General features: G+C 41.3%; 1 protein-coding gene across 1 annotated transcript; it reads right to left on the reverse strand.

The window, feature by feature from the left end:
- Positions 1-491: 491 nt before the first annotated feature.
- rorca (RAR-related orphan receptor C a) lies at positions 492-11548 on the reverse strand. Its single transcript, XM_053883780.1, has 10 exons — positions 11209-11548; positions 6568-6653; positions 6013-6154; positions 5446-5886; positions 5100-5221; positions 4861-4993; positions 4268-4375; positions 4073-4183; positions 3674-3786; positions 492-3223 (listed from the first exon to the last, which is right to left on the reverse strand). Exons 1-10 carry the CDS (start codon positions 11213-11215, stop codon positions 3062-3064), a joined length of 1425 nt encoding a protein of 474 aa, XP_053739755.1. The 5' UTR covers positions 11216-11548; the 3' UTR covers positions 492-3061.
- Positions 11549-11995: the final 447 nt, after the last annotated feature.

Below are 11995 nucleotides of genomic sequence, written 5' to 3' on the forward strand. Positions count from 1 at the left end.
CGTGTTTTTTTCCCCTCTTCAACTGTTGCATTTTCCACTCTCCAGGTGGTTAAGGGTTTGTTCGTGTCTGAATGACAAACATCCAGCCCAGGCATGCAGTACTGCTCTTCTCCCTCTTTTTATTAAACAACGTGGATTGTATATATTTATTGTTATAAAGGATTGCATACTTATAAAGTTTATTTTACCCGTGCAAAGCTTTAATTTTAAAGGCAAGAAAGCAGGTTCATAATGGCTGATCGTATAAAGTTGTTTTTGTTCATTTGTTAAAATATTCCAAGATTATAAGATGTTGCTGCGACGATGTTTTTGGGTAAACCTTCATCCAAGATGAAGCACAACGAATGGTCAACATTCGACACGAATCGCTGCTTGTACCACGTGCCAACCACGTGGTGGCGCTGTGGTAAACAGCTTTCGATTAGCTCACACTCACCATTTGGTGTTTTATGAACTCCAAGCAAACATTTGAGCAAGACAAATACGATTGATTGAAAAATGACTTTTATTACATTCTTAAATCCACTTATCACCATTGTGCAATAACGCTTTACTGTGTTAACCTCTTGGACTTTTTGTGTCCATTACACTTAATAAAATATAGTTCACTTAATTCTATATCGATTCAATAATAATAACAATAACAATAATAATAATCTTAAAAGGAAGTAAAAATATACACAACAAAAGGATCAAAACAGAAGATAAATGTTCAGGAGACATCTTTAAAAATGCTCTTTAAAAAATATATAATTACATCTCTCCATGACAAGAAGGACACTAAACAAGATGAGAAAAAAAATCTGGATAAAAATTAAGATCACAACAAATCAAACACAAAATTCAAATACAATAATTAATCTTTTACGTTCATCACATTTTTTTGTTATCTTTTTTTTTTTGTTTAAATATCTCATCTACTTTTGAGTCAAGCTGAAAAGTGTAGCAATAATCATATTGCGGGTAAAACTGTTATTTCTGTACTCTGACATTCACAAGAACTATACACAGTGATCAAGGTTTAAGGTCTTTTACAGTTTGTGGTGCAGGATGTCTTGTTAGCAGAACTAACTGTAGACAAAGGACAGAGTGCCTAGCGATTTCCCTGAGGAACTCCAAACGTAAGTGCACTACTACCTGGGCAGCAACTTCAAAGTCGTACGAAACCAACATTCTCTTACAATCTATCGCACCTTGTTACAATCTGTGTCATCTGACCGTGTCAGGATTCATCAGGTTATATGAGAACATTAGTTGTAGCAAACCGGTTGGCAATGAAGACCGAAATATAAAGAGAACAATGGGAAAGACATTATTGCACTATCCCACCATGCCACTAAGTTTAGGACCCTATACGCTTAAAATGGTGTGTAATGACAAGCACTGTCCCAGCAGCACAAAGAAAAACGGCATGTATTATGTATGCAGCTTCTTCATAATACTACCAGAAAGGTCTTGCTACTTTGAGATTGAAACCACCCACCTCTCCCTGAAAGGCCCTAATCCAAAAAATCTAAAGATTCGATCCAGCATGTTTATCTGCTGTTGTCACTTTAAGAGCTTAATAAAAAAAGAAAACTTTAAATAGTTACATTCTGCAGTGTAAACAGTCTTGGCCAACCATTAACCTCATTATAGATCCTCTTTAAAATCTTTGTCTCAGAAAGAATTGGCAAATTAAAAAAAAAAAAAAGTGCAAGGAGCTGGTTTATAATATGTTAAAGCTGAATAATCAGTGGGCCGGTGAAACGCATCAGATTCATGTGAGCCAGTCATGATCCCAACATGATGGAGCATTTGGAAGATCAAGTTTACTCGCTGAATAGGAACCAGTGCAAGTCACTTTCATAAGAAAGGTTACAAACATATGGCCAAGACTGTCATCTGATGGATTCAGGCTGATTTATCTTTCTAGTGTTAAAAAAAACTGAGGTAGAAAGAAGGCAAATTTAAAATATGGCAGCAGGGTCTGCCAGAATCCGAATTCCAAGCATCCCAACAATCCCTCAGACCCTATGGACTCGGTGAGTGGGACACATCAAGCTTCAACTCTAATGGTGCCAACACTGAGAGATGACGCTCTTCCGGTTGCTTCAGGATCATGAGTAAGTACTTTTTGCTGGCTTTTTTTCTATCAAAACCCCAACTACGCCGAGTCAATCATCAACTGCTGCTCGGGCAAGTAGTATCTATTTGAAAGACCTGAGCAGATTTTTCTCCTCAAATGCTTGTTTTTAAAAATTACATAAGAAATATTTTACAAAAGCTGAGCGTCTTCACTCATTCTTTAAGTGGCATACTGGAAACGGTTTAAGGACAGAGGTCATTTTTTTGGGATAAATTATCACATAAGGAGGTGCTACCAGAAACAAAAGTCTATGACAAACAGCATAAGTGCTAGGTTGAAGCCTTGTGCATTGGAGGTGCATAATAATGGCAGAACATTCCACTCATGAATATGCAAAGCTAAAAAAAATGAGAGTTTGATCGTGGTCCCTTTAAACAGTTTGTTTAACTGTAAAAGCGGGTGCTACCAAATTTCAACAGAGACAAAACACTGACTGAGATGTGATCTCCACTGAATGGCTGAGGATTCTCCAGTATGTACATTCTTTTTTCGTGCCTTGGGCTGAGCTGAGCAGTTAAGGGAAAGGGGTCTACATTCAACGATAGCTTACAGGAACTGTGAGAACAGAAAATCAATTTGAACAAAATAAATTCGACGTGATGACCATGTTAAGGTCACCTCATAGAAAAATATTATCATCCATACAAATTACATTAATAATATTTTCAAACTCCCTCAAAATTGGGAATTAAATCCACCTTTAAAATCCAGCAATCATTTCTGCGGTGTTGGAACAGAGTGACTTGCAGGGCATGTAAGCTACTCCACAAGGTTGGGTGGTTCGAGGGGAGAGGAGTGTGTGCTAAAGTGTAGCGTGCAGGAATGTCTTTGAGCTGCTGGTTGGTTTAGTCTCAGCTGGTTGCCACAATTTCTATCTTACTCTCCTTAGATCCCCAGTGTCTTTACATGATGTGCCATTGCAGATGAATGACATCAGCCCTCTGTGGAGTCTGGGAAGGTGATTTCACTGCCGAAAACTTCCCGATACAGGGGCGGAAATGTGTACGCCGTGTCCGGGTGAACCAGGCGGAAAAACTCCAGTTTGTCGATGTGAAGCTTGCAGATGGACTTCATTATTGGAAGCCTGGACACCATCTACAAGGACATTCAGGAAAAAACAACCACATTAAGGTCTGTTTAACTGAACGGGACACATCGGGATACAAGGCCATTTCTAGCATCTTTGATGAGTATTATAAAAAAAAACTTAAATTAGTAAGTTTTGTAACTTGAAAAATAAATTCAATAAACGAATTTATTCTTAAAAATGTAATTAAATATTTCCCTTTTAAAAATGACATGATCTCCAATAAATAAGTCATTATTATGTTTTAAAGCATCATTTGTTTTTTTATGCATTAATCATAAACTGTATTTTCCTCTCTCTTCAGGATGTCGTGCAGTTCGACTATGCGATATATTTTAAATCACATAATCTTCAAGGATTTAAAATACCCTTTTTATTTCATGACCACAATTGTTATGGATCATTCTCCTGTTGGGGCTTGTGAATTCCCCGAGAGATTCATTTTAATAAATGTTTACCTTGGCAAGTTTCTCCTCTGAAGCTCCATCTTTCTGCAGGCAGCGCTGCAATGCTACATACACCTTCTCCTGCAGCTTCTGAATCTTCTGGACGTCAGTTAGCCAAGGTCGATCTGTCATATGAAGAGAAAGGAAGATAGTGTGACAATCGCCTTATAAATTGGTTGTTTTCTGACCCCGCTTTGGAGCCAGCATTGTAATCTGTAGCTGGTAAACACAAGACATCTAATTATCAGTGCCAGTCCCTCAGCTTCAGACACACAGCTTTACTTCTAATAGACACAAGATGTGACACCAGGGACCTCCTCCTGCCTTGTGGTGTATTTGTTTACGTATAATAACTGCCGTTATTAGCCACTGTATCAGGAAGGAGCGATAGCTAATCGAATGTAATCTCACCGGGGGAGAGCAGCACAGCAGCTGTGAAGAGAGCCATCTGTTCTTCAGACATCTGTAGGCGACTCAGGCTCTTGGCCAGGTCAAAGACGGCATTCACAAGGTCATCACAGCCTCAAGGGAAAAAAACAAGCATCACTAAAAGAATGTACTGGATTTTTAAATGACACATTTTGAGAGTAAAATGTTATTATTCACCAAGAGCTTTGAAGAGCTGAGCTGGGGCAAACTTTCCATCGAAGAGCAACGTGTTGTTGATGGGATTATACGCACGACACATGCGGATCAGCAGAACATCCATGCAACCTGCAAACAAATGAGCATAAGGACTTCATGCATTTCAATGCATAACTTGAACACGGCACTTTATCTTTATTTCTGAACAAGCTTAGCGTTGTTTTACGTATCACTGACAAATGCAAACGAATAATCTGGAAACTTGTATTTGTATTTTATATTAAATAACAACTGAATGACGTTTCTTTTCAATGTAAGTTTTTTATTTGTCAACTCTGTCGAGGAAGTAATGTTAATTTCAATCTATTTCGAACTATGCTGAAAGCATACAAATCATTGAGCGATATCGAGTTTGTGACCTGAGGAAAGACAGAAACAACAAACATCTCTCACGCAACCGTTTGAAGCTGAAGTCAGCTCCCACACATAATAACCATCAGTGTCAGGAGGTTGAATCACAGGATTGCTTTTGTACCATAAAACCGCTCCCGGCTGTTTTGCAGCAATAGACAATGTGAGAATTGAATTTTATTTTTCAGATTTGATGCACTGACCTGCTTTGAGGAGGATAATCTGATCATTCTGACAGAGGTCCATGAAGCCAGTGATGCGCTTGGCAAATTCCACCACGTACTGGATTGCATTTGTGATGTGAATTGCACACTGCTGCCACATCACCTCAGCTGACTGAAATAAAAAAGAGGGTAACACATGTATGTGTTATGAAGTTAAAACCTTCTGTTCAAGTGAACCTTGCGTGTAAGAATTGTGAAATATGGATAGAGTCACCCACCTTTGTCTGGTACAGCCGTGTCTCTTCTGGGTTATACAAAGTCCACGCCATTCTCTTGAGCTCTTCTGTGCTGTACTGGCTTGTTTCAATGTGTGACTTCACCACACTCTGGGTTATATGCTCTGAATGGAGAGAACATTTCTTATTCTCTTTGTCATTTCAAACCACACGTTCATCTGACACTGATACAAGGCCGTAAGAATTAGCACCGGTGACTAGGGTTAAGGTTCCACACAGGCGAAACCCTTATCTGAAAACCGGATTAAAACTACATCCATCTTCAGCCATCTGTCTTACAAAATTTCAGAATGTGAGTAGAACATTTCCAGTAGAATGAAATACTGACCAAGCTCATATAAGGAGCAGCCCTCTGGCAGCGGGTTGAGGATGGCATGTGAAAAGAGTCCGGAGTCATGCAGAAGCTGGTATTCATGTTTAATGTTGTGGTTGCCCTCGGTAAAGTCCAAGGTGGTCTGTTCAGGTGAGCTCTGAGATGAGGAGCTGCTGCCTGCACTGCCGGCCAGGATGTCCAGGTTGCAGTAATCTCCACATCCATCCTCCGGGGTCAGTGGCAGGTCGAACAGCAAGCCTTCTGGTAGTGTTGTGATGTCATCGAGGTCACTCAGGGCCGCACCAGAGCCTCTTCTGTACGTGCGACCGTGGTCCACCATGTCACCATTCTCCTCCCGGACTCCGTGTCTCGCACACTCCTGGGACTGTTGGTGCTTCTGAACTTCTGCGTAAAGGCTGTCGCGTTGCTTTTTGGACATACGGCCAAATTTAACCGCTGCAACAGAAGAAAGTATGTCATAAGAGAGGGCAGCGTTTGCAGTTAACAAATTGTACGACATCAACTCAGGCTAAAAATAGGAGGGAGGACATCTGTTAATTAAAAGTAGATTGATTAACTCACCGTCACGGCTCATGCCCAGAGCTAAACACTTTTGCAACCTACAGTGCTGACAGCGGTTTCTGTTGGTCCGGTCAATGAGGCAGTTCCTCTGCCTTGAGCAAGAATACATAGCATTGTTCTGCTGGCTGCGGCGGAAGAAGCCCTAAAAAGTGGAAACAAATCGAGGTTAACAGTTGATCATCAAGATCAAGAGTAATGTTCTTTTTAACAGTATTTTGTCCCTGAAAATAATTAAAGTAAATAATTAAATAGTAATAGATATTGAAAAAAATACCATGTAATGAAGTGCCTTTTGGAGAACACATTTAAATTTTATTACCTAGATATTTACTACCAAAGATCTTCCATTATGTATGATTTTTATTGAGAATATTTTAATAATGATAATAATATGTAAAGAAACAACACATTATAAGTATATAATGTCATGGCGTAAATGTATACGGGTATCTCTGATTTGTGTGTAACTGTTAGGACTTGTGGCGCCTGAAGCAGGACGATCTGGGGCAGACAACATATTTCAATGAAGTGCTCAAAAGACGCTGACTTTCTTACCTTGCAGCCTTCGCAGGTGATGACACCGTAGTGGATCCCTGACGATTTGTCCCCACAGATTTTGCAGGGAATAACTTCAATTTGAGCTGAAGAAAAAAAAAAGTATTAAACTTCAAAGTTGAGAAATATTTTTGGCATAATAACATTCAATTTCTGCTCTTGTACGAGAATAGAGTAAATGAACAATGGAAGTGTTTGGGAAAAAAAAGAAATGACTGCAGAGGCAATATGAAGCAATAATGCTGGACTCAAAGCAAACAAGGATAGATGTAGTCAGTGTTTGACAGGGTAATGTTGCAAATTTTCCACCTTGTCTTGACGTTCGTACAAGCCTGAGTTGTCGAACCGTCTGTTCATGTCTGTTATTATGTTGTTTTTCTTAGTAGCTGGGCCTCCTCAAGCCCAGAATAGCAGGTCAATTGCATTAGCTGAGGGCCAGGCCTATAGGGTTTCACAGACTGGTCACTCTGCCACTCTTACTCCTCCAAAACATACAGACACCATTTATGTAAAAAGGCTGGGCACCTGAATCCAGTCTTTGGTGAGATAACCTTCCTATTAGAACTGTTTTCAGGGCATTATTTTCATCTCAAAATACCCCGTACCGGCCAGTTGAAGAAGTTACACATTCATTCAGGTGAAATCAAGTCATTTATCAATTGACCTTACCCAAGAATTACACCAAGAATAAATTATTTGTGCGCTATAGGCAACATGTACTTGTGTCAAAGTATGTAAAAAAGAATCCTATTTGACGTATAAATGAAGATGTGTATAAATAAAGGGCAAGAGGAAAAAATCCCTTTCTCCATTGGTGCCTTTATCTCTCCCCTCAAAGCCTCACTCCTCCCTTCAGTCTGTTATATAACGGCTGTCTGGCCACATTCCACGAACACACTCATTCAAAGGTTGTCTTGGCGACCATGAACTGATCCTCCCTCGCTTCTCTCTGTTCTCATTGGCTGCTGAGCAAGCAACTTTGTCTGTGACTTGCCACCTCACCTGCCAGTCAGCTGAGCAGCACAGTCAGGCCCAGAGAGCAAAACTGTTCCACTGACACACTTTCTCAGTCAGCAAAGGGGGAGGTGCGCTTCAAATTGGCCAGGCAATAATTGCAATAAGTGTGTGCCGATGGCACGCATTGTTTCAACACCAAGGGGATCATGCATACGGCCATTGTGCATACAGAGATTACACAATCGACGCAAATGGCCCCGTGAACTTTTTAACAAGGGCAGCAAACATCTGGAAACATTAATAGCTGCTGGTACTGTAAGGTTTAAAAGAACAGATGTCGCCAATCGCTCTCAACAAGTCGCAGCATGTCGAGCATTTGAGTGAAATTTCAGCCGTCCCTGCGAGCTCCACCATAACTCTATTTTTACTCTGTTACTGCCTACTGGCCCGAGGAGCCTTTGCTTGATCTATCAATTACCAGTGGCAAAACACTGACAAATCACCAACGTCTGTTTCATGGCTGTATCACAGGTGTTACACAGATATGACACTGTGACGTAGGAGGTTTTGTGGTCCGTTTTGCGACAAATATTTCATTACAAGTGTTTCCAATGGACTTGAACCCTAAGTTTTTTGAAGCCATGTTTGATCAGCGACTTTAACTGAATATCCTTCCCAAGTGAATCCCTTGAAGCACCAGTGGAAGTGATCATATCTTTCCCTTTGAGTCAGTCACAGCATTTGTCTCAGTCCAATAGAGGTTCAGTAAGAACTTTGGCCCTTGCAGACTTTGCCCTCTCATCCCAGCTAATCAAACAGAGTCCAAGGTTCTATTTACCTGCACTTAGCAGTTACCTGCCATACTGTATACTTAACCTACATTCAGGGGAGCTTCTGGAGCCAGTGAAAGGTATTTATGGAATACAGTTTGGCATGCATGCAACATATAACACGCTATCTTGGGTAAGGTCTGTCAAGGTTTTATTGCCGGCCCATGACCTTGGCTTTGTGATTGACGACCAAACTCCATGTTTCGGTCACCTTCAAAAGTGTTAATCACAATGGTGGTTTTCTCCTCCCACTGACCTAACTTGAGAGCAGATAGCATAACACAGTCCCACGCTATTCTATTCTTTTTACTTTTACCATTACAGCAGCACCATTTGCACAGACATGCAATGCATGCTATACCACAATGGGGTGAAAGTAGCTTCAGCCTAAACAATATACAGCACCCACGAGTTAACCAATACATATAGTATTTTGTTGTTTTGGGCAAAGAGTTGCCCAGTTTTCAAAGGATATTCAAAGTATTGTCCACTCAACTGCAGAGCCCTTGACCCCATTCAAACACAACACTTGTCAAAGTGAAGAACTAATACATTCTTGGCCCATTAATACGTTTGCCTCAAATAATAATATCAATATATGTTGTATATGAATTAGTGAGGCCAAGTGTTCAGTCTTTGGACCAGTTCTCCATTATATACTGCTCCATATTTGGTCTCCTCTATGGTGTGTGTTTACACTACTACAAATCCAAGCGGGCCTCTGCAACACAGGCAAAACCAGACTGAGGTATTTGGTTCACTGTGTATAATTTTGCATGCTTCTGCAAACCACAGGGGAAATTTTAGGACTATTTTCCAGCAATCACAGTCACCTTGAATCAGTTTTTTATGTGGAAGTATATGTCTTATTTATGTATTTGTGGCATGGAAAAACTGCCTTATGATACTGTTTAGACTAAACAACCAACTATACAATAGTTACAAATATTACAAAATGCGTGATACCACGATGAGCACAAAGCCAGCTTGGAAAATCTTTTTCGTTGATTATGACACAGGCTGAGAGAGGAGTTATAGCATTTGATAATGGGAATGGAATCTTAGCGTGCAGTTAACAGAGAGAGAGAGGGCACCTTGACACATACTTGAGAGCACTGTGAACTTGCCTTAGGTTGAACACTTAACAGATAGTGGCTTTGAATATGAGCTTTGCAGTAATCTTGGAGGGCTAAAGGCCTGTTTCTGTAGTCCCTTCAAATTGTTAATACTCTTACAGCTTTATTACAGTAATGATTTCAGGTTTTGATGGAATTTAAAATTGGACTTCACCGTTCTATACCTGTTTGCAATATGAGGTGAGACAGTATACAGAAACCCCCCAGAGCCAATCCTGACCAGAGTGACACACACTCCTGTTGATGTAAGTAACATTAGCTGGCAGAGGAAACTGAGCTTAAGTGAATCCTGCTGTGCTTTAAGGTTTGCTGTTCTCATATCCTGCTTGTCACAGCAGTGCATTAGGTTGACATCATAACAGCATGAAGCAAAACCTTGTCAACTGGTTAAAGGGGCCCTATCCAAGTCATTTCAGTGGAGCAGTGCAGTATGTTTATTTTAACAAAATACAATCGCTTGTCTTTCAAATGTAGAATTATACTCAGGAGAAAATAGTCTTCAGCTCTCCCAAGATTTTGAAGTTTGGTTCTTCCAATTGCGATTGGTTAGGGTCAAGCATTAATCATGCATGTCTGCGAGGAGCGACCAAAACTCTCACTCAGCCCATCACACAGCTTTCACATAAATATAAAACTTAAATTTGCCTGCGGATCGACGATTTTGCAATTGTCTGCATCATGGCTGATTTAACAGTACTTCCATAAGACTCAACAAACTACTTCGAATTCAAACCTAGAGGACTTAAGTAAGAAAGTATCACATTTATCTATTGTATCAATCACATTTATCTATTGTAAGTTCACGAGTGTTGAAGAAAAAAAGGCGCACAGACACCCGGACTGATTCAGCGACGATCATTTCCTTGACAACTGATTAAAAAAAATGATAAACAATGTATCATCAATAATGACGACAGAGCAATTTCCCTCCACCCACAAACGGACATTCACATGCCATAATCCCCACTGACAGAAGTAGGTCAATGGAGCACCACCTATATCACGTAGTCACTGCCCTGCACAATGTCCACCACGCTAAAACAAAACCATAACACCAGGTGGATGACTGTCACATTTCAACACTAACTAACCACCGCTGTTTTCAAAATCCTGAATACCCAAAGTGACGCAGGCAAAAGCAACTTAATGTTTGCGACACTGGAGGGGAGAAGACATGGAGAATCAAGCAGGGATAGAATAAATAACTGCTCCAACGACGGTCGGCCGCCCGGTGATTTGTGCTCTGACTGTCACTGTAGCGCTCCGCGCCCTCCCTCACTCCCTCCCTCCCTCCCTCCTCTGGTTCTTATGTAACTGCAGCCTCTCACCGGCGGAGTAATCTAACCACATGCAACGCACTTTTAAAACAGTCAACATTTTACTGCCGAGTCAAACTCAGCAAAAGAAACTTTTACGTTCAGCGTTTAACCATATTCATGCGCTCAAACTTTGACCAAGCGCATCTTATCAGGTCGAGGAAAAAGCCGAAGTGGAATTAATTGAATAACTTGAACAAACATTGGCAACAAAAAGGGTCCATTTTGTGAACGGAGTTATTTTAAGCGACAGCAGAATGTTGGTTAATATTAATATTTTTAATCAGGTTGTCCACAGTCAGCGCACTATTTCGCACTTGGTCGGAATACAAACACAACTTTAAAAGTTTCGATATACAGCACGACAAAACGGGAAGGAGACTTTAATTCAAAGGCACTCACCTCTCATGTTGACGTCGCAGTCTAGCCAAGTGTGTGAATCATAAAAGTCCGTGTGACAACCAAGCAGAGGAACGGCGGAGTGAACGCGCAAGTACTCGCTCCAGCGCGGAGCAGCTGAAAAGTGTCACGGCAGCAAACCCGCATATGGATTTGGACCTGTTTATCTGAACTCGCCTCGATTACAAAACAAGCAAGCGCCAAGTAGGAAACAGCAACCGGCAGCTAGAGTTGTCGCTCATGAGCAGTTGTGCTGAGAAGCGGCGGTGGAGGCGGCGAGTCCGCGTCAGTGCTGCGTCCCCTTCCGTGGCTCCAACTAACCTAGTTTCGGCGCGTGGACTACACATGATCCTCAGCCCGCGGCCCGCCCGCCTCGTGCCCCGTGAGATGACGCGCGCGCGCTCGCCACTCTACGCGCCCTTGAAGAAAGCGTGTCGCGCGCGTGGGAAACTGTGGCAGTGTGTCAGTGCAGACAGGCTGTCACGGCGCGTGGGAACCATTAACCAGCAGCCGCTATAAAACACGCGCAGCGTCTCTGACGGCCACATTGCACGTCAAGTTCAGCTTTTCAGAGTTTTGCCTTGTTAATAACAGCGGTTTAAGAGCAATACTCGCTTTTGAAAACTCCCTTCGGCAGTCACACCTCACAGCGGAGACTTGAGCTTTGTATAGTGACTGTACATCTACTGCCATGTGGGTTTTCAAAAAGCACCTTATTTTTGACTCAATACATCACTGACTTTGCGAAAATAATTTAAATTATTCTGCAAAATAGAATTGATGCAGTCGT

This window comes from Synchiropus splendidus, chromosome 1, assembly GCF_027744825.2.
Source record: "Synchiropus splendidus isolate RoL2022-P1 chromosome 1, RoL_Sspl_1.0, whole genome shotgun sequence".
In the NCBI taxonomy this organism is placed as follows: Eukaryota; Metazoa; Chordata; class Actinopteri; order Syngnathiformes; family Callionymidae; genus Synchiropus; species Synchiropus splendidus.